Here is a 23,555-nt window from a genome sequence, read left to right as displayed (position 1 = left end):
ACACACACACACACACACACACACACTCACTCACTACACACACCACACACACCCCAAAGCACAAAATGTTATTTAAGAACATTAGTGTAATAATCCTCTTTATTGTAGTTTTTTTTGTTTATTATTAAGAGAGGATGAAATGTATTTCCCACAGATGGTAGTTTAGATTTCCTGAATAAGATTTAATCTTGTGTGTTCTGTGTGTCTAAAATGTGATGCGTTCATTATTGAATATTTTCCATATTTACATCCTGTTTCTGTTCCCTTTTTAGTGCTGATTTCACTTATACCAGTGGCCCAGGCTGAAGGTGATTTATATATAGTTTATCCTTTATTTTCTCTGCATAGATAATTGGTTTTGGGGCTACGAAAGTGTGCACAATTTGTTCCTAGTATATTAATGCATTTTTTATAGCTTTAACCAAAGGAATTTGCATAAAAAAATTAAATTAAAACATACACATCAGTGAAACCTTTCAGAAAGAAAAATAGTGTCATAATATAATATAACATTAGAAAAACAAAACATCAGATGTGAACAAATAGTTTTACGCTGCCTCAAATGCTTTTAAATATTAAATATAAAACAGCACAAGTTTAATGACAGCAGCACAAGAGAGCAACTGAAATAACTAGTGCTAAATAAAATGCTCCATGATGCCCCTGATTTCTTAATATTAAGCAGGTTACACATATCAGTATCAACAAGTAACAAAAACATGTACTCATACTCACTCTAAACATGATATTAGTAGTGTAGACTTGGGAATGACTTTATGTAAGGTTTATTAATAACAGAATGTTTTATAGGGAGTCCTAAAGCTGTGGTGTCCATAACGCCTGATACACATGTGTTCATTGGAGAGAGTGTTACTCTCAGATGTGACATACAGGGAGGAGGAGACACTCAGTGGACTTACAGCTGGAAGAAAAATAATAAAGTACTCTCAGAGGGGGGGGATGTTTTCTACACAGATGACACACAGAAGGAGTTTAGTTTCTGGTCTGTTAAAGTCTCTGACAGTGGTACCTACACCTGCAGTATAAAGGGGAGAGACTCTCAGATCTCAGAGATCAGTGATGCTGTTACACTGACTGTATCAGGTGAGTCTGTGCGTGTTTTTATTTTTTTATTTACGATGTTAACATTATGTGTTCAGATTTTCCTAGAAAGTAATGTAATAATAATTCAAGGCAATGGAATTATAAGGTTTTATCTGAGAATGTTGTATTTTTGAGCGATCTGGATTATCAGGATCATCCACATCAGTCTCTGTCTCATCACCTGAGGTAGAAATCCCTCACAGCATTTATATACAAGTCTCATTATCTTTATTATCATTATCTCTTCACTTGACTGATGTCTGTTCACACTAACACTGCTGGGGAAATAATCCCTGATTCACTTCTGTTCTGTTGGATATATTTCTAGTTATTAATATCTTTGTATTTCTTTGCTGTCATCTGTATAAAATGTGTAAGGACTCCTCCCAGTGTTAATGCACAGGAGTATCACATGTCAGATTTGATATATAGTATAATTTTATATAATTGTACTTAATGTACTTGAACTGATATGAATACAAACACATTTAATCTTCACTAAAAAGCCAGGCTGATCATACATTCACGATCCTCCTTCTTGGACTGAAATTAAAATGTTGAAAGTAATAAAGGAAAGGAAAGTCTAGATTATGTTCAGCTACAGATTGCCTCTAGATTCTGGAAAAAGTCATGGCTTTAATGTATGAAGTTTTTTTTTTCTTTTTTCATTACAGACATATTCAGATGGTTGTTCAGGATTTGAGCAGGATTCATAAAATAACCTAATAATAATCTAAGAACATGCAAATATTCTTTCTTTCTTTCTTTCTTTCTTTCTTTCTTGCTTTCTTTCTTGCTTTCTTGCTTTCTTGCTTGCTTTCTTGCTTTCTTGCTTTCTTGCTTGCTTTCTTGCTTTCTTGCTTGCTTGCTTAATTATTTGTCTGTGTAGGCTATCTATGAATGAATTTAGTTATACATGATCCTTTCACTGTCCTTTGGATATAAGCCATATGTTGACAGATGCTGTCTAATGTATCTTGAGTGTGACCTCCTGATCTTCTCTGTAAGACACAGTGACAGTGAATCTACTGCTTATGTTGTAAAGTGAAAAGCAGCTCTGACTCCTTCATCATTTCATACCAACAGCAAAACCCAAACCGACTGTGAGAGTGAATCCTCAGAGCTCCGTCTACACTGGAGACACCGTCACTCTGAGCTGTGAGCTGCAGCAGGAGACTGGATGGAGGTTTTACTGGCGCAAAAGTAATCAGTTACAGAATCAGTACAGTGAACAAGAGAACACACTTAAAGTGACAGTCGTTAATGCAGGAGAAACAGAGTACAAGTGTCGAGCATTCAGGAGAAACTATTACACAGAGTTCAGTGATCCTGTCAATATTACAGTGAGAGGTATGTCATCATTTTCTCCTCTTTTCATTTCATGTGTTAGAAGGGGTAATAAAAAATATTGCTTAATTAATGTAATTCCTTGTTATTCCAGAATGTTTAAAATAATTGTGAAATATATATGTTTAAAAGTATTTGTCATTTGTTGCTGGTGAGATCCAATGCTAAACATTTTCATTAACAAATAAAAAAACTGAGGTAAAGCTTTAACTTTCTGTTTTCTGACATGTAAAACTCTTCAGGACAAAGGAGTTTATGTTTTGCAGTTCTACTGTAACATGAAAGCTGCATTTTTTATGTATTTATTGAAAGAGTGTGTGAAAAAGGTAGCTTAGGGGGGAAAAGACTTATAATGTGAGAACTGTCACAGGAATTTGTGACACATCCCCACCAGACTCTACACATACATTTAGAAATGATTTAGTGGTGTTTTTGTTTCTAAATAAATTCTCATTTTATTACAGTCTAAACCCAACATACTATATTGAATAGAATAATAACTTCTTATCTCCACAAACTGTTGTAAAGTCTTAAGGGTTAAGCAGAAATTTACTGTAATTAATAAAATAGAATTTTACGCAAAACCTGCCCCATGCTGTATTCTTAATTATAATTTTTCATTTCAGTTAACTTTATGAATCCTACACTGTCTAGTAGTGTTTAATTGGATCTAGATGTTGTGTTGTGTGGTTTTATACACCATGATGACACATTCATCATAACAATTTAGATGCTCTATTATTTTACAGCAAGACCTAAACCAGTGGCATCCATAAATCCTGATAATCAGGTGTTGAGTGGAGAGACCGTCACTCTGAGATGTGACATACAGGATGAAAGTGTCTCTAGCTGGCAGTACAGCTGGTATAAAGATGCTTCACACAGTCCTGTCAGTAGTGGACAGGTGTACAGAATCAGTGGTGTTGAAGTGACCCACACAGGTAAATACACCTGTAGAGGAACAGAGAGAGGAGGTTCACGCTCCTCACACTCCAGTGATGCTGTTACACTGACTGTATCAGGTGAGTGTGTGAGGATTTCTGGAGACATGAAAATGTGCAGTTAGACATTCATGAAAAGCTTCTTACTGTGTATTAAATGAACCTAGAAAAGACATTGTTTTGTATTTCCTGTGTAACAGAGAGACCACAGGCAGTACTGAGTGTATCTCCACAGAGCTGGCTGACTGAAGGAGACTCAGTGACTCTAAGCTGTGAGGTTACAGACTCCTCTACAGACTGGACATTCAGCTGGTACACAGTTGTTCCCTACAGAGACGGCTTAACTGGAATAAATAATAATGGTGGCTATAGCGTGTATGTGGAGCTCCTCTCAGACAGCAGCAGAGGATCTGGAGGCAAATACACTCTCAGTCCTGCTGCTCTTAAACACACAGGAGTTTATATGTGCAGAGGAGAGAGAGGAGAACCAGCCCTTCACTCACAGTACAGCAATCCACAGCCACTATGGATCACTGGTGAGGAAAATTAACTGTTGTGTTGAAGTGTAGAATAGAAAAGTGTGAATGTAAGATCAGATTAATGCAGCATTTATTTATTCATATGTATAAGGCAGTTAAAGAGTCAGAGGAATGCTGGCCGAGGATTATGTCCTTGTGTTCCCCTGTATTGTGTGATGTCTCCACTGCTATTCATAGTGTAATTATTCTAGTACAGATGATGTCATGGTATCCTACTGGGCCTTGCGTTTTTTGGTATTTTACTGTAAGCCAATGCACTGCTCTAATTGTCTAATCAGAACAATCCTGTGGCATAATAAAACAATATTTTGCTCTAAATTAAATACAGTCATTTATTCTTCATTTAAGGTGAATCTCCTCCAGTCTCTCTGATCATCAATCCCAGCAGAACTCAACACTTTACTAAAGACTCTCTCTCACTGAGCTGTGAGGACCAGAGTAACTCTACTGGATGGACAGTGAGACGATACACACACAGTGAGAGAGTGTTAGATTGTTCACACTGGGGATCAGTTACAGGATCTACATGTAACATCAGCTTCCTCTCCACATCCTACACTGGAGTTTACTGGTGTGAGTCTGAATCTGGAGAAAACAGTAATCCTGTCCACATCACAGTGCATGGTGAGTCTTCATGTAGTGTGTTTAATGTTAAAGGAAAAGAAAAATTATTCATTACAGATTATTTAGAAATCCAACTGGAAATAATTGTTCAGGATGACAAAGACAATAGTTTTTTCCCCTCTATACATTACCTGTGATTTCTATAATTCTGAGTAAGGATGCCTGTGTTTCCTTCCAGGCTGAATACATACGCAGAGTTACCAATAAATAATCAATAAGAGATGTGACTCAGCATTTTGAATGTTGATTGCTGTTGTGTGCTACTCATGTTCATATATAAACATTCAAACAGTTCAGCATGAATAAAACATTATAATAATTATTATTTTATTCTGCTTCAGGTCCATCAGGTGTAGAAGCTCCATTCTCAGTGCTCATGCTGATCTGTAGTGTGGTGACGGTCTCTCCGTATCTGCTGGTGACCATCATTCTGCTGCTCATATGTTACAGAGCTCGAGGAAAAAACTCTTTCAGTACGTCTCGACACTTCACATAACGAGCATCATGACTTTAAGCATCTGAAAAGCATTTGACTCACTCTTCTCATTTTAAAAGCAAAAATCTACTGTATTCAGGACAATATCAAATGCAGTTTGGTTTCTTTTCTGCCATAAAAACCTGGAATAAATTTTGAAATGAAAGAGATGACTTTTTACATTTCTTTAACAGCTCACACTGATGAAGAATTGAGAATGCAGTCATAGAGGAGTGAGCAAAGTTCATCTATAAAAAGAGAATATATTTATTAAAAAATAATTTCAGAATTTCTTTCTTCATGGCTTTGTGTGGATTTGAAAATAATACTGATTTCTCATTTTAGTGTCCTGCTGTTATTTTCTCAGCATCTTATAGACACCCTCACTGTTCTGAATGGATTTGTTTAGCTAAAGCCTGTAAACCTCCTCATGAGGTGAAAGTGATCATGTGTGAATCTAAACAATTTGTATCTATTGGCTCAAACAGTTCAAGTTTTTTTTTTTAAAAATCAGCTTAATATGTATGCAATATAAAAGCAAATTAATTGTCTACTGTATTTGTACTACAATGTTTTTTTCTATTTCTTTATGCAATTTTCTCTAGTTAAATAACGAGTAGACTTAAAATTTAGTTAGATTTTGATGTTACGGTAGTTTTGTTTGACTTTTCAGCTGTGTGAACTTTAATTGTAGTTATTTGAGGAGATTTATGGATGAATTGTTTGATCAATTAAATAAATACATCATTATCAGTTCACTGCTGCTATATTGTTGTCTTTTCATTGTCTCATAATGTTTCTTGTCTCCTGCTGTAACATTGGAATTTCCTCCGTGGGATTAATAAAGTTTTATCAGATAACTCGATCCTGCAGTATTATTCAGTGTCAGTAGAGGATCTCAGTGCAGTAAAGGTCAGGAGTAAATGAGGAATCAAACAGAAGTGTTATTACTCTTTCTGCATGTCTACACACTGGTACACTGATGTACAGGACTAACACAACACTGAAAACCAATCAGGAAATCAACATTACAGCCAATCAAAAGCTACTTATGAAGTGAAGTACATGGTTTCAGTGTAAAACTCTGCTAGACAACATCATCATAAGTGCATTTCTTCCCAGTCCTGGCAGAGGGAGTAAGACAGTCAGGGTTAGAGGTTTGTAAATCAAGCTTAGACCTAAATCAGTGTTGTATATGAGCACTAACACGGTCTACAGAACTGGGGTGAATTGTTGCTAGGTGTCTGCAGTGAAGAACATCACACACTTCTTCAAGGGGAAAACTGTAACATGAAAATAGTTTCTTGTATATTTTACTGTATTAATTAACATTTAATCCTGTTTGTTACTCTGAGACCATGCTACACCGACAGCAGCCAGCAGAGGGCAGCAGTGGTGCACACAGTGATAGCAGGAGAACAAATTACAGACTTCTCCAGGATGATGAACCTGGATTTCCTGAACCTGTCCAGCAGTATACTTAAGACCAGACTTTGACACAGCCCTTTGCTACACCTTTGTAGAGGAGTGACAGATATGTTATGTTGGTGAAGGCTCTCTGTACAAGAATGATGACTGAACTGCAATAGAATATCAGAGCAAGGATGTTTATTTACAGTGAGGTGCAGTGTGAGAAGTAATAAGATCTTTGAGGTAAGATGGTGCTGGTCCATTCTTGGCTTTGTAGGTAAGCATTAGTGTTTTGAATCTGATGCGTGCAGCTACTGGAAACCAGTGGTAGGAATGCAGCAGTTGGGTGGTGTGGGAGAACTTAGGCAGGTTGAAAACAAGTTTCCACAAGTGGAAAGTCTGCGTGGAGCAGATGTCAATCCCTTCCATGTTACCTGATATGAGCAACCATCCAGGTAGGAAGCAAATCATTCCCATGCTGTTCCACAAATTTCAAGACTCCTGAGGGTGGACAAGAGAGTCTTATGGTTTACTGTGTCAAATGTTGCAGAAAGGTCGAGGAGGATGAGGACAGATGGCTGATCTAGCAGCATGTAGTTTCACAATGAAGGAGTAGGGGAGTCCTGGCTGTGTAATCTAGATGAAGTTGGGTCAGAATGAAGGTCTGGAAGATCTTCTCAATCTTCTCGCTGTAAAAGGGGGCAAAAGTCTTTAACAGTCAGGGAGGATGGAGCAGGTGGAGCTGGAGACATAAGTAGTGAAGAGAAGATGTTGTGGAGCTTTCAAGGATCTTGTGCAGAAGTTTCCTGCTTTTCCATGTAGAAGGCAATCTTGGCAAAAGTCTGAAGAGAATTTGAACATGAGAGCACGGTAAGAGATGAGATCAGTGTCGAGTTTAGATTTCTCCCACTTCTTCTCTGCTGATTGTAGTTCTCTCTGATTGTTGCACAGCACATCGGACAACCAAGGAGCAGGACAAGAAGTCTTTCTGGGCTCATTGGACACAGGGCAGAGAAGGTTCATGAAAAGTTAGAAAAGTGTGTGTAGCCGAGTCCAATGGTAGGGGGGAAAGGGAGTCATGGTCAGGGCGAGATAAAGGAGTGCTGGAAGCTACAGAGGAAGGGGAGATAGATTGAAGGTTTTGACTGGTAAGAAAGAGATGCTGGGAGTTACATTTAGGTAGGACAGGGAGAGTGACCGTGAAGGGTACCAAGTGATGATCGTAGGTGTGAAGTGGGGTAGCAGACATGTCTGTAGCTGGGGAAGGACAAGTGAAGACCAGATCCAGGACCTTTCCTCCATTGTGTGTCGGAGGGCAGCTGTTGAATGAGAAGGAGAATGAATCCAGAAGAGTCAAGAAGAGGCAAGAAGACTGAAGCTCGTCGGAGGGGAGGTTGAAAACTCCAAGGACTGTCAGAGGGGCACTGTCAGAAGGAAAGGCACTGAGGAGTCTGTCCATTTATTCTATAAAGTCTCCTAGGGAACCAGGAGCATGGTAAATGACAATGATGAAGAGGTTGATTGAAGAGGTAACCGAAACTGCATGGAATTCAAAAGAAGAGATGGTTAGACAATGGGAGAGGCGTGAAACACCATCTCCGTGACAACAGCAGATCTGTACCAACACTGCTTGATTCTTGTGGTGAGTGAGAGAAAGCACAGGCAGAGGATAGAGCAGACGGTGTAGCAGTGTTCTGTGGGGATATCCAGGTCTCGGTTAGTGCCAGGGAGATTAAAGCTGAGATGAAATCAGCCTTCCTTACCAGTCTGCCAGTCTGGCAAATCCAGAGCCCACCTACCACCACTGTTTGAGACTGAGACAGAGGAGGGTAGATGAGATTGCCTCTGCTCCATGAATGAGTGCCTGTGTCTGTACGAGGTGACAACAGAGATTGGTTTGAGGCACATGTGATCTGGTTAATGTGAGATTAAATATGGATTATTAATGTAACAGAGCAAGAACAGTAAAAGATTAGACACTATTTAAGATGTAAGCAGGTGAGATAGATCGTCCATGATGGAGAGCAGTTTGTTCAGTGAACTCCTGTTCCTCACTGTCTCCAGTTTGTGTCCAACGATTGTGTCCCCCCCCCCCGTTTTTTCTGGCTGTTTCAAAGACACAGGTGACTGCTTCCATAAATGTTAAATAAACGTCTCCTTACAGCAAACCTCACTACATCGACACTTAGATATAAGTTTTTAATTTGTTTAAAGTTTAACGTGAAATTCCTGGAGAGTGACACTATAGAAATAATAACTTGTTATATAAACTTTGACCGAAAAAACAAACATCATGGGGGGAAACATCGGATATGGCAACCCAGAGTACAAAAAAAAAAACAGAAGGGCGCATGCACGGGGTGTAGACACGCGTTTATCTCACGGCGCATGCGCAGGAGTTGTTCTGCGCGTTCGGCAGCGCTCGTGTTGACCGAAGTCTCTGGAATAAAGTCTTGCTTGTGAATTTATAAACAACTCCCTTCTGCTATTTTCCTTCGTGTGTTTTTTAAACCGAAACCAGGCGAACTACGGTCACAAGTGGCGTGCGTTATCAAGCGGAGAGCTGAAATATAAATAAAGTGACTTTGTTCTCATTACTGCAGGATTTCACGGAAGGAGGTCAGGGACAGGACAGAGGCACGCGCTGAGCAGGTTGGTCATTTAAATGCAACGTCTATGTATTTATTTACATGTGTTTTCTTTGGATGTTTGACCTCTACATGATGTTCACTAAGCTTTAGGAAATGAGTTTTTCCCCTATGTAGCAGTCACATGTTTAAATAAGCTGCAAAGCTGTTAATATACCTGGGGCAATAATTTACCTGCACATCCAGGTGATGCGGCTGTTTGTTTGTTTGTTTGTTTATCTAGAAACTTCCTCAGGTTAATCGTTAAAGCAAAAGGCTCTGTGACAGGAAATGAAGTTGTCTGACTTGAATGGGGGAAAAAAAAAACTTCCAGAGTGTGTTTTATGATCCTGATATTGTAATGAACATCTTTACAACCAGAAGAACCTTCTAGAAACATCTCGTCCATCTGATTGATTGAACCACCCAGTCATGTGTTGTGGAATAATCGATACCAGGAGTTATTCTCCTGTTACTGGAGGTGTTGCAACAAGGTGGAAGTGTTGCCAGGGTAGCGGGAATGTTCCAGGAGGAGTTCTAACCCAAGCGCCTTATTGATAAATTTATAGCTTGTGCATTTAGTTCTGCTGTTAAAGTCCACACAAAAGCTTAATTTGTTGGCTTAAAGCTTTAAACAAATCGCAGTGCAGTATCAAACATGGGACATATGTGAACTTGTTACTCAGTGTGATCTCATTTTGGCTGAGATCACTGGAAGCCACAAGCCTCGGACATACACGATATTGGCAAAAGTTTTGGGACACCACTTCAAATCATTGAATTCAGGGGTTGGTCTCGACCCTTTAGTTCCAATGAAAGGAACTCTTAATGCTTCAGCCTCATACTAAGACATTTTGGATGATTTCATGCTCTTTGTGGGAACAGCTTGGGGATGACCCCTTCCTGTTCCAACATGAATAAAGCAAGGTCCATAAAGACATGGATGAGCAAGTTTGGTGTGGAGAAGCCTGACTGGCCTAATTCATCCCAAAGGTGTTCTGTGGGGTTGAGGTCTGGACTCTATGCAGGCCAGTCAAGTTCCTCCACACCAAACTCACTCATCCATGTCTTTATAGACCTTGCTTTGTTCATGTTGGAACAGGAAGGGGTCATCCCCAAACTGTTCCCAAAAAGCATGAAATTGTCCAAAATGTCTTGGTATGAAGCTGAAGCATTAAGAGTTTCTTTCACTGGAACTAAGGGGCCGATCCCAACCCCTGAAAAACAACACCTGAATTCAGTGATCTGGAGGGGTGTCCCAAAACTTTTGGCAATATAGTGTATCTCAGTTCTGGGCTACATCTGGTGTTCAGGTGGACAGAGCTCCATCATGGTCAGATGGACTGATCTGTTTATAAAGGAGCAGATGGAAAGGTGAGAGCTGGACAAGGCTGAATAGGATTAATCCAGCTGCATCTGCTCCACTCTGAGGCTTAAACTGTGGTGTGTATCGATCTTTTTCCCCCTGCTGTTGATTTAGAGTGAAGTGCACAAGTTAAGTGGTGGTGATTCTCTCTGCTCCTCTGGTTTCATCCAAACTCCAAGATCATCAGCAATTAAATGTGGAATAAATCCACAATAAATGTGGAATTTTTTTTTTTTTTTTTTTTTTCCCCGACTGAAATCTTGTATCTGGTGTGAGGAATAAGTGCATTGTTGCTGATGTGGTGTGTAAGATTGTGTTGAAATGGTTACGTTGTTGTCTCACACAAGCATGTGTTGTAGCCACTGGGATACTGGGCTTAAAGCTTAAACATTATGGAGCATAAATGAGCACACAAGCAGGTATAGGACTCGTCTCCTGGTGTGATAGAGGAGCATGTGTTTGTGTCAGGGAGTTTGTGTTTGTGTCGGTGTGTGTTTGTGCATCTCTGGGTGTGTGTTTTGGTATGTGTGTGTGTTTTGGTGTAGGATTAAAATATGTTGTGGAAGACAGAGAGAGGAAGTGTGTGTGTGTGTGTGTGAGACAAAGACATTGATCTGAATGTTTTTTTCTGGTTGCTTGGAGACACACCTGATTAAAGGCCTGAGTGTTGGCTGATGATCTGGGTCAGTTGTAGCAGGTAGTGTATCAGCGAGGCAGTGGGTGGAGTTTCAGGACAGGAAATGGGGGGGAAAAAACACTGCTGTCACTGATACTATCTGTGGAGTTGTAGAGACTTGGGTAAAGGATAGGTGTGCATAAAGCTTAATGTGGTTAGAGAACTGAAGGTAGTGAACGTTAACATGTGGAGTAAGAAACCCGAACATGAGACAGAGATTAGTGAAGGTCAGCTGGAGAAAGGTGCTGGAGGTTCTTTCGGACACTGTGCTTGTATCCCAGCTGGAAAGGGCATGCTGGGTATAAATAGCAGTCAAGTAAGATACTTCAGTTTGTAACTCAGCACCTTCATGGCTTTGTTCAGCTTTCTTAAGCTAAAGTTCATGAGAATATCGAGGCATGTCTTTGTTGTTTTTAATTTAAACAGACCAGACAAATTCCAAACAAAGCCCAAACCCACTTCCTGTCTTGTTAACTAAACCACTAAATTCATCAGTAAACTCTCGCTGTGTCTGAGCACCAGATTGAACCATTGAACTGACACTAAACTTTTGAGCTGTCAAAGACTGGAATCTGATAATATATATTGTGTTGTTGTTGTTGTTGTTGTGGCTTCTCTCTGTTCAGGGTCGCCACAGAGGATCGTCCAATCTGTATATTTTGATTTGGCACGGGTTTTACGCCGGATGCCCTTCCTGACGCAACCCTCCCATTTTATCCTGGCTCGGGATCAGCACTGGGAGTTAACCCCTCAGTGGCCGGGTTAATTTGCTGCCTAGGAATTGAACTCGGTTTGTGGCTGTGAGAGAATGAGATCCTGCCATTGGACAACCTGGAGCTCAAAATTTACACTATATTGCCAGAAGTTTTGGGACACCCCTCCAAATCATTGCATTCAGGGGTTGGGCTCGGCCCCTTAGTTCCAGCGAAAGGAACTCTTAATGCTTCAGCATCATACCAAGACATTTTGGACAATTTCATGCTTTGTGGGAACAGTTTGGGGATGACCCCTTCCTGTTCCAACGTGTTCTGCACACCAGTGACCAAGCAAGGTCCATAAAGACATGGATAAGCGAGTTTGGTGTAGAGGAACATTACAGAGTCCTGACCTCAACCTCAAAGAACACCTTTGGGATGAATTAGAGCAGAGACTGCGAGCCAGGCCTTCTCCTCCAACAACAATGCCTGACCTCACAAATCTGCTTCTAGAGAAATGGTCAAAAATGCCCATAAACACACTCCTAAACCTTGTGGAAAGCCTTCCCAGAAGAGTTGAAACTGTTATCGCTGTAAAGGGCGGGACAACTCCATATTACATTCATGTGCATGTAAAGGCAGACATCCCAAAACTTTTGTCCTGGCTCCCAGTCTCTGCTCTAATTCATCCCAAAGGTGTTCTATGGGGTTGAGGTCAGGACTCAAATTCTGGACTGAAGGGCAGTCAAGTTCCTCCACATCAAACTCGCTCATCCATGCCTTTATGGAGCTTGCTTTGGTCACTGGTGTGCAGTCATGTTGGAACAAGAAGGTGTCATCCCTATATATTATGCATTCTTGAAAATTTAAAACCAGTGGTACTGGGTCCAAAAACCAGCTAATTGATTCAGAGTTCTCTCATGGGCATTTTGGAATGAGGAAATGTTCATCTCATAGACTATTCATTTCAGCATCAAACTATCGGCTTTTTAGCAAAAGCAGCACAGATTGGTCTAGAATCAAATTACATCTGTAAATCAGGATCAGGTTAGCTTCATCACATGCTTTCGGTTTCTCATAGCCCCGTGGATGTGCTTTTTCTGACTCTATTCTCTTTCACCGCATTCCACACATCCTCCTGACCTTCCCTTCTTCGCTTCTTTCTTTCCTCCCTGTAGTCCAGGGTCTCACACAGTGCTGTGTATCTCAGTTATCACACCCAGCTCCCGTTAGCACCTTAGCAGATCTTCAGATAGGAGAGCTCTGTTTGAACCTCTCTGGAGTTTCAGTTTTGCTACTTTCCCCGCCCAAGTGTGATTTGATTATCTCAGCCCCTTTCTGCTATGTGTTTTCCAACTATTGGGTTAAAAGTGCTGGCAAAACGTATTTGCTTGCTTGCTGGAAAAGGGCACGGTGGATATAAATAGCAGCTGAACGAGATACTTCAGTTTGTAACTCAACACCTTATTATCTTTGTTCAGTTTGTCTACATAAGAGACCGAGTTACTGAGAACGCTATGGGAGGTCATGTGACCATTACAAAGAAATAAAAACGAGCTTTTTCTTTTTTCCCCCTTTCGCTTTGCTAGCTGGAAGTAAAAAGCAAACAGCCCCGAACACACATGACCTAAATCCTTTCTTTGGTTAAAATCTGGATAAAGAGATTCAGCAGCATTCTGAAAGGTCTTATTAATAATAGAAAAAAAAGAAAATGTCTCCTCTGGTCAGGTCTTGGTCATAAGAAACAGCCCAAGCTCATACGTAAACAACAAGCTTTCTGGCTCTGGATCTCTCGGCATGCTCGTGTTTCAGATTTCCTCTCGACAGTGTTTAATTGCCTTTTTCCACTCTGCTGCCCTTGTTCTCTCTCTCAAGGTGCTTTACGGGAAGTTGGAAGTAGGGCCGATCAAATTGCACCCTGCCGTGTGCTGCTTTTTATTAGCATTTTGATTCTAATTATAATTGTGTGTAATGGGTATCAAAGTTTTTTTTTTATATATATAAAAATAAAATAGTACTCATTTACAAAAAATTAATGCAAGACGGTAACTATTCTGCATTCTGACTGGCCAGAAGATGTTGATTTATTTCTCAACACCAGCAGCACATTAATAGCACATTATATAGTTATATTACATTAACACATTCGTCCTGGTACTTTATCGTTTCTATAGCAACAACTCATTCACAGGACAAATGCTGTTTAAAATGTAATAATAAATCAATTGTTCTTATGTACAAGGTAATGTGTAACATGGCCATATGGTGAAATTAAGGAGATGTTTATGTAACTTTTATGGAAGGGGTCTCCAGTGTCAGAGATTCGTTTTGTGTCTCAGTAACATGCTGTATTTTTGTCTTATTAACTATTAAAGAGAGGAATGAGAGTGACAAACAGCGGTGGAATATGTGGAAATATGGAAATCAAACTCCGTGTCTCATTTTGCCATAGAGCAATGTGTATTGACAAGGAGCTCTTAAATAAGTATCCAAGTCACGATTTGGTGCTTGGACATGTCTGATGGGTCTGACGTACAAATCTTTACAAACAGAACTGAAGAAACAGGCAGGAAAAGTAGAATTGTGTAATCCTAGCCCACTCGACCTTGAACTTTGTAATTTCTCAGGCAGTCAGGGGAGGACAAAAATACAATCAGCGTTTAAAATAGGACGAGAGGAACTGCCTTTGGGAGTAAAACCCGTCTACTTTTAGACTAAAAACATTATATCCTCTAACTAGGACAAGGGAAGTGGCAGCAAGCTCCTTCTGCACACCAAACATTACGTGAAGGCGGACAAACTGATTACAGTTTTAATTTAGTGAAGTACCAAGACTTAAAGATTAGAGTACAAGTCATAAGTTTGAGGCTGAATAAACCAAGCACTTCATGATGAGGAGTTCAAGTTTTCAGTTAGTTTTTAGTTATTTTATTTTATTTTTTTACAATCTCTTAAAGATGTGAGCTTAGTGTATATAGCTGAGAAAAAGCTGGGTTCTGATTGGTCAGAATTTGAAGTTGATTAATTTTAATTGCGGTTTCTATAGTAACAGCTCATGCACAGGGACTTCTACAGCTGACACTCCAAATAATTTTAAAACAACGTAATTGTGGATATGGTGAACTTTCCTGTAAGGTAGATTTTTTTAGTATTATTAGTATTAGACATTAATGGAAGAAATCTCCAGTAATGTAATGAGATTACTCTTTGTAGTATTTTGAAGGGAAAGAAAATAACATTCGACAGTATTAGTATAACTATAAATGGATAAAAATATACATATTTTAGGTGCTGTGGTATAAATGGAAGTAAAACTCTCACTACAGAAAGTTTGTTATTCTTTAAAGTTATGATTGTGATTTGAATATTTTATAAATGTTTGCTATTTTACTATATGCAATCATTCCTTCCTGATGTAACTCTCTCTCTCTCTCTCTACCTCTCTCTCTTTCTCTCTCTCCCCCTCACTCCCTCCCTCCCTTCCTCTTCCTCTGTTCACTCTCTTGTCCAGATCTACTCAGAGTTAAACCTTAAGCAGAAGCTCCATCATGGAGTATTACCAGATCCTGGGCGTACGTAAAGACGCGTCTCCAGACGACATAAAAAAAGCGTGAGTGTTATTTTTACTTTTCCCTACACACCTGATATTTTTACCCACTGTGGACGTTAGAGCGGGTCAGGTGGACTAATTATAACTCCAGATAGTCGAAAGCAATGTTTCCACTTGATCACAGAACACTATGTGTCCGTTACAAACCGTTTTTTATCCTGATCCACTGCTTCGTTGCTGTAGTTAGCAAGAGAGCTATCAAGGAGAAATGAATAACCCATGTAGTCTTAGGGTTAGGATTTTTCTCTGGGGTGGAAAAAAGCATACACATACCCAGATAAAATAGTTTACACATAATTGTCATGGTGAAACTTTACGGTTGTTGTTGAATTAAGCTGGCGGTTGATGCTAAGTGTCTTTCCAGTTTCATTTTAGTCATACAGGAATGTTTTTATTATCAGTTTATTAAAACACCTGAGTATAGATGATGGTTTCACCTCATTTCCATTGTCTTTATAGCATTTATGTTTTTAGCAGCTTTTGTTAAAGAGATTTTTGTTTTATTAGCAATTTGGCAACATCTTTAAGGTAAATGTTTATGTTCCGGATAATTGTGTGTAATTTCCGTTGTCATAGTGTCTGTACATTGTCTTTAACAGTTTTTTTAATGTTTTATTAGTGATCTACCAACATATCTGAGGTGAATATTGAAGTTCCTGGCTGATTCATCTTATATTCATTATCACGTTGTCTTTAACATCATCCAATAGTGTTTTAGTTATACCAAGATATCCGAGGTAAATGTTGAAGCTCCTGACTGTTTCGGCTTATTTTCATTATACTGTTGTCTTTAACAGCTTCTGTTATTGTTTCATTAATTGATATACTAACACATCTGAGGTAAATGTTTGTTTCTGACAATTTAATGCCCTGTTCAATATAATGGTGTCTTTACCATGTCTTTAACAGCTTCTGTCAGTGTTTTATTAGTGATTTACCAACACATATGAGAGAAGATCTGAGGTTTCTGACAATTTAATGCCTTTTTCCATATCATAGCGTCTTTACAATGTCTTTAAGAGCTTCTGGCAGTATTTTATTAGTTATTTACCAACACATCTGAGAGAAAATTTGATATTTCAGATAATTTTATTACATTTTCATTCTCAGTGTCTTTACAATGTGTTTAAAAGCCACGTGTCAGCTAGCTAAGGCCATCATCTCACTCATTACCCAACTAATGCATAGTGTCCATGTTATTCATTTGCTAAACAATGCTGTTGTCACAGTTTTAACCACACGGATGGTGAGTTTATCACCTGTTCCTGTGTCAAGCACATTGTATTTATGAGTTAAAACAACTTCACTGAAATGATGCTTCACTCTGCTACATTAGCCATTCACAGTCAAATCTGTGAAAAGTGCTGTGTTGTAGAGAACTTTTGTGGATTTCAAACACAGCCTCAGTCATCCCAGAGAGGTCAATTCGCTTCTTTTGTGTTTTGGTGTTTTCTTTTTGGTCTATAAGTAAATCCCCCCCACTATTATGAAGCGTATGCTTTGCTGTGTTGTTGGATTAGCGTTGCTGACCCTGCCGTTTCTCTACATACACACAGAGATGCTGAGATTACCTCGACACCTGACGGCTGGTTAAAGCAGAGCCATTTTCTAAGATGAATTGTCTTGTCATTTTTGTGTCCAAAGCTTTGCTTTCAAACTCGTAGTGCGTGCAAATTCTTTTACAGTTTTCCCTGGGATCTTAGAGATGACCTATAAGTAATTTTATAACTAATCTATCTCTCTATTTCTGTCTATCTTTTACAGGTACAGAAAATTGGCTTTAAAATGGCACCCAGATAAAAATCCAGACAACAAAGAAGAGGCTGAGAGGAGATTTAAGGAGATCTCTGAAGCTTATGAAGTCCTGTCAGATGGTAAATGTCAGCTTTTGCTTCATTACCTGCTTAAAAGAGAAGCAGACTTGAAAAAACATTGGGTTGTTTTAACTTGTGTTGGTAGCTCTTGTCTTGGAATACTTTATTTCTGCCAAATTTTATTCAAATTCTGTGTAGGAACTTTGTATTTTAACAGTGGAGTACACTGCTATGAGTCCCAACAATCACTTCAAAATATGTCAAATCCCCCAACAAAACAAATTACGTATGAATCTGGACAGACGCGTAGGTGTTTTGAACTATCCAATATTAAAAGATCACTTGCAAGCCCCTCCCCCTTTCACATTTCATATCAATAATCAAGCCCCACCCATTCTTCTTGTTTATCAGAACTTTTTGCTCATTAATGTTGGCAAAATCGAATCTTTTTTATAAAATGTTTTTAGAAGATTAGACAAGAATGCAGTTAACATCCAATGTACCGAATTAGGGATGCACCAAAATTTTGGCCCCCAAAAATGTCCCCTCCTTGTGTAGGACTTCACATTTCTCCTCTTCAGGTTTAGCAGGTTTGCATCACTAACTATATTCTTTTATGACTGACATTTTTAAGTTCATTTTTGGCTGATGTAATAATGCGAATTCCCTTGTGAGACCAATTATCTGTCTTTCTCACTGGCTGCTGAGTCACATTTATGCCTAATTATTATTATTATTATTCCTCTGACATGTCTGAGATTCTCATCAGTGTGATATCTCCAAAGTGAGAGGTTGAACTTTTGCAGGGTTATATGGAATTATCACTGTAGCTAGAAGAAATGATTAGATTTTGGTATTAATCCAAATACGTTCAAGATCCCAACATGGCCAAATGTCTGAGATCAGTTTTTTCACGACTTCTGTAGCAGATCCTCTATAGTGGTTTACCCAGTCATATGTGTTTATGTTGATTTATTTATTTATTTTTTTTATATTTTTTTATTATTTTTTAATAAGATTACAAGAGTATAGCAATAAGAGTATTGAAATTAGGTCAGAATGGGAAATATTTCATTTATGTAATTTTAAAAAAATTGCTATTTGGACATTAATTGACACAAAGCACCATTTTAAAACAAAACAAACTATTTTATTTTATTCACAGCAATAGGGTAATTATTAATGGTTAAATGTTGGCCTGTTGGAAACTGTTGTTGCCATGGAAATAGTTAAAAATGATTTGTTGTTGTATTTATTTATTTATTGTATGTAATGTTATGTAACTGAACTTTTTACCCATTTTAGTTGAACACTCTTGATCTATGTGTAATACATTAGTCATTCACATTTCATGGTCATTAGGTGGCAGTTTGGGGTTGAGTTTAGGCAGACTACATGCATTTGCTAATTGCCCACCCACTATCTAGCTCTCCCTTATCGTGTAATATCTACAGCTCACAAATGGTGTGGGTTAGCATGTGCTTCCTCTGAGATATTGAACCACCACAGTGTTTCAGCTGCTCTTCATGCTGAGTCACAGGGCAGTTTTATCCATCCCCTTCACTATAAATGAGCTCACAGACACCCACGATTGGTCAGTGTCACTCTGACTAACAGAGAAGAGTGGAATAACTGACTTCCTGAGACTCAAATAAAGCAGTAATAACGGTAATATCCCATGTGGTGCAGAGTTTTCTCAAGATCGTTAGGGATTAAGGGCATTATCTGCTGTTTAAATTGCTCAGGGCGTTAGTTATAATATAATTTGAATATGTTGTATGTTTACTTGCCAAAATGTGGTATCTTCGGGTTAATTTGTGTTATTTCTCTTTATTTTACACCACAGCATTGCTAAGGTCTGGACTCCGATTGGTCAGAATTTGCTGATTACATTTCTCTAACAGCAGCTCAGATGGCAGTGCAGCTTTAAATCAATGTGCTCGTTCTACTCCGTTATTGTTTCTATAGCAACAGCTCATTCACATGGACTCCAGCCTTTAATGAAGGAGTCTCCAGTGTCAGTGCTTTGTTTTTGTTTTATTTTGTCTTACTGACTTCAAGAGAGAGAATAAAGAGAGGCTAATGAGGGACTGACCGTTTATTGCTGCTATAACGCAAGTGAGATCAGAAACTCTAATTAATGTTGAATGTAACGATAAATGGATAAACATTGCGATGTGTTCTTTAATAAACAAAATTAAATATATTACTGTGGTATAAATGGAAAAAAAACACTTGCTGTTATATAAAAAATAACCATTTAATCAGCTCCTTTATTCTTCAACAGCAATTGTTTCCTTATTTAATGACGCATATAGATTTGGACGCTCATTCCACATGGGATTATGGACAAAAACCCTGTAATGTCCCTCATGTTACCCATAAAATCCTGCCTGTGAAGCTTTTAAACATGGCTATGAGTCATTCTACTGCTGAGGGTTGTACTTTGAGACCTTAAATATAAATAAACTCCCTGACTATCAGACTGGTTTCTTATCGGATCAGATTTTCTTTTGAGACTCTGTGAGAGACATTACATTCTGTACACTCATGGGGTGTGTGTGTGTGTGTGTTTGTGTGTGAGGGACAGTCGTTATTAACCCTCCTTTAGGTCAAAAGCGTCTCCAGCTGTTGGAAGAGATTTCTGTCTGTCACTTAGATGGAAAGTAGATTAACTTCTGTTGTTTCTTCACTTGGCAGCAACGGCAAGTCTCTGTGTTTCATTTCCTGAGGAAAAAGAATGATCTATATCATTTTTCTATAAGCAGATGTCAGTGTTTGAGTGGGAAAAAGAAGGAGGTGCTCAGGGTTTGTGTTTGTCTGATAATCTTTCCACCTCTTTGCTCCTCTTGGTTCAGTCACAGTCCCTTTCCTTAGATAAAGTGTAAATAGACCTTGAGACTTTTCGAGGTGACATTTTGTCACACTGACGAGAGCAGCTCAAGTTTTTTTTCAGTTGAGATGTGTAAAGAAAATCAATATTGCATCAATAGACTAAAAACAGACATGGAAGAAGCTATATGCTGTGACATGTTGATGGCAGAAGTGTAGAACAGCTCTTCCACTCTCTGGTTTCTTATTTAGTGGAAGAATTTAGTCCATTTGAATTGAGCAATCACATTTGTATGAGGACTGAGAACATCCTAGTCAACTCGGGCACGGTTTCATCGTAGTAAGAACGTGATTCAACTCTGAATCATCTTCAGGAAGTGAATCAAATGGGAGGGGGTATTTTGTTAGATTTTTTTTGTTGGTGAGCCATTAAACTGAGCCATGAGGCATAAACCGAGCCAAAGGACAGAGCTTTGAGAGAGATTTGAACCAAGAAAATAAACATAATGCAATTATGTGTATATATATATATATATATATATATATATATATATATATATATATATATATATATAAAACCATTTATCAAGCATTTTGTTTTTATTGATTTATTATTTTTCTGCTTGGGTGATTTGTCTTTTCTATGCACACTTTTTTTTTCCCTCTTCCTTTCCCGAAGTTAAATAGTGTCATTTTTGCCCTAATACTGACAGTGGAATACAGAAAATTGGTCAAACAGGTGTGGAAGATCTCTGTTCCACACTGAGAAGAAACAACTTTTTACCTTGTTGTTTTCATTTTTTATCATTACATGGAATCTTGGCTCTTAAGCTGAGAGAGGTGTCTCTTTAAGAAGTTTGTGATTTGGGTGGAAATTGGAGTTTTGATGAAATGGTTTTAGTGTGTTTACATGTCACATGGCTTTCCAGTAACTTGGATACTAAAGTGAAATTATGACTTGCATACAATATTTGCTCAATTGAAGAGTTAGGGGACATGGTAGTGGAGTGGTTAAGGTGTTGGACTACTGATTGTAAGGTCATGAGATTCAAACCCAGGTCCATCAAACTGCCACTGCTGGACCTGTGAGCAAGGCCCTAAACCCTCAGTTGCTCAGTTGTATAAAATGAGAGAAATTGTAAGACGCTCTGGATAAGGGCACCTGCCAAATGCCAGAAATGTAAGAGTTGCATCACAAACCTTGAATACCCAACTGTAAAGTTTTATGATTTCTCTACAGATCATCTCCCCATTTGTCTCATTACCTTTCTCTTCCATTTTGACCTGTACCAGAGGTCACTGCTGGAAAAAATGTAGTATAATACCAGAAAGATCAGCATAAGGTCATATAGAGCAATGTTTCTGATTAGAGAAGTGACTGAGAGTCAATGTATATATGTGATGAGATAATTTAAGGTCCTGTGGAGTCACAGAGCGACAGGTTAATTTTGAGTCATCTAAAAATGTCATGGGGTTAAAACAAAGGTCATGAAGTTACGAGTGTCAGGGTAAATGTTTGTCACAGAGAGCTGTTAGGTGACTGGTTCAGACAGAGGTTCAGAAATTGATATATGGGCTGCCATGGTAGTATCCATTTAAATCTGGCTACATATGACTATTCTGAAAGGCTGTTAATAAAATAAAAGTATATTTGGTAATTTCATTAAAACTGGGAAACTTTCTGGTCCGCTTCAAAAGAGAGGTCAGATGTTCACTTCAGTAGAACTTGTGTGCAAAATGAACCCCAGCCTTAAATATCTGTGGATATGTTCCTGGACATGTGTTCCTGGTGGATTCCAGACTCTGGTTCTTGGCTTTAAGTACTTAGATTCACAGTCTTGGGTTGAGGTTCCTGACCTTAGGTCCCTGGTCTTAGATTCCCAGCCTTAGAATCCCGAGTTGAGGTTCCTGGCCTTAGGTCCCCATTCTTAAATTTTCAGCCTTCGTATCCTGGGTTCAGGTTTCTGGAGTTAGGTCCCTGGATTTAGATTCCCAGACTTAGGATCCCAGGTTCAGGTGTGAGTGTGTCAGCATACACTTTCAGGAAGTGTTGGCAGTTCTGTCCTTTCTTTTAACACTTAAACAAGAATAAACATTCTGATCACTTTTATTTAAAATTGCTGTATGTTTTTTTTGCTTTCAGAAAACAAGCGTAGTTTATATGACAGATATGGCAAAGATGCCCTGTCTGGAGGTGGAGGAAGAGGTAATGATCCACTTGATCTATATGAACCATTTTCAGTCTTTATATTGATTTTAGTGTTTTAAGTTCTCTTAAGTAAATGCTCTGTTTCCTTCAGGAGGGCATTATGATGACCATTTCGGTGGCGTGTTCACATTCCGTAACCCTGAAGATGTTTTCAGGGAATTCTTCGGAGGCAGAGATCCATTCGCAGATTTCTTCGGTAAGACTTATCATCTTTCCTTAATGATGAGCTTGCAAATATATGCAAATAACATGATTTTTATATATATATATATATATATATATATATATATACATATATATATATATATATATATATATATATATATACATATATACACACTTATACATTTTCTTGTATACACAAAGTAATTTTTAAAAAATGGTCTAAAAATCTTACACATTTATTTATAATCTGAAATCCAACCTTAATCAACAACGTGTAATTTCTTTTAAAATGGTGCTGTGAATTTAATGAATTTTTTTTTTATAATTTATGTGATGTGGTGGCATCAGATTGAATGCTGTAAACTCTGTACATAACAAATCACAATACTAATGTCTTAGATTCCCAGCCTTAGGATCCCAGGTTCAGGTTCCTGGCCTTAGGTCCTTGGTCTTAGATTCCCAGCCTTAGGATCCCGAGTTCATGTTCCTGGCATTAGGTCCCTGGACTTGGATTGCCAGCCTCAGTATCCCAGGATCAGTTTCCTGGTGTAAGGTCCACATTCTCAAATTTCCAGCCTTAGTATCCCAGGTTCAGGTTTCTGGAATTAGGTCCCTGGATTTAGATTCCCAGCCTTAGGATCCCGGGTTCAGGTTCCTGGCCTTAGGTCCTTGGTCTTAGATTCCCAGCCTTAGGATCCCGGGTTGAGGTTCAGGTTCTTAAATTACATAACAAATCAATGCTAATTGCAACTCCTCGTTAGTATAGTGGACAATTTCTCTGCCTGTCATGTGGAAGACTGGGGTTCAATTCCCCGACGGGGAGGATCAAAAGATTGGGCTGTGGTAGCTTAAGTGGTTAATGCTCTGGTTTGTTGACCGGAAGATCGGGGGTTCAAGCCCCAGCACCGCCAAGTTGCCACTGTTGGGCCCTTGAACAAGGCCCTTAACCCTCTCTGCTCCAGGGGCACTGTATCATGGCTGACCCTGCGCTCTGACCTCCAAGGATGGGATATGTGAAGAAAGAATTTCACTGTGCTGTAATGTATATGTGACAAATAAAGGCTATTTCTTATGTTATCTTCTACTACTTTAACATTGTTTTATAGTAATAAATGATTAAA

General features: G+C 38.7%; 2 protein-coding genes across 3 annotated transcripts in view; both read left to right on the top strand.

The window, feature by feature from the left end:
* The window catches only part of LOC131356305 (B-cell receptor CD22-like), a 43,843-nt gene extending 38,792 nt beyond the window's left edge, over window positions 1-5,051 (top strand). The window contains exons 7-11 of the mRNA XM_058395207.1: window positions 2,191-2,454; window positions 3,201-3,473; window positions 3,593-3,928; window positions 4,280-4,543; window positions 4,897-5,051. Coding sequence (XP_058251190.1) covers window positions 2,191-2,454; window positions 3,201-3,473; window positions 3,593-3,928; window positions 4,280-4,543; window positions 4,897-5,051 — 1,292 coding nt within the window. The remainder of the gene's footprint in view (window positions 1-2,190; window positions 2,455-3,200; window positions 3,474-3,592; window positions 3,929-4,279; window positions 4,544-4,896) is intronic.
* A 3,768-nt stretch (window positions 5,052-8,819) lies between these two features.
* dnajb6b (DnaJ heat shock protein family (Hsp40) member B6b) overlaps window positions 8,820-23,555 on the top strand; it is a 37,219-nt gene continuing 22,483 nt past the window's right edge. Inside the window, exons 1-5 of one of the 2 annotated variants that reach the window (XM_058395449.1) lie at window positions 8,820-9,092; window positions 15,316-15,414; window positions 17,179-17,288; window positions 22,204-22,266; window positions 22,361-22,465. In XM_058395449.1, the coding sequence (XP_058251432.1) occupies window positions 15,353-15,414; window positions 17,179-17,288; window positions 22,204-22,266; window positions 22,361-22,465 (340 nt within the window). In that variant the 5' untranslated portion in view covers window positions 8,820-9,092; window positions 15,316-15,352. The remainder of the gene's footprint in view (window positions 9,093-15,315; window positions 15,415-17,178; window positions 17,289-22,203; window positions 22,267-22,360; window positions 22,466-23,555) is intronic. The other variant, XM_058395450.1, reaches the window with a different exon arrangement.

This window comes from Hemibagrus wyckioides, linkage group LG07 (assembly GCF_019097595.1).
Source record: "Hemibagrus wyckioides isolate EC202008001 linkage group LG07, SWU_Hwy_1.0, whole genome shotgun sequence".
In the NCBI taxonomy this organism is placed as follows: domain Eukaryota; kingdom Metazoa; phylum Chordata; class Actinopteri; order Siluriformes; family Bagridae; genus Hemibagrus; species Hemibagrus wyckioides.
The sequence above is the reverse complement of the archived record's forward strand: the minus strand, read 5'-3'. Positions and strand labels throughout refer to the sequence as shown.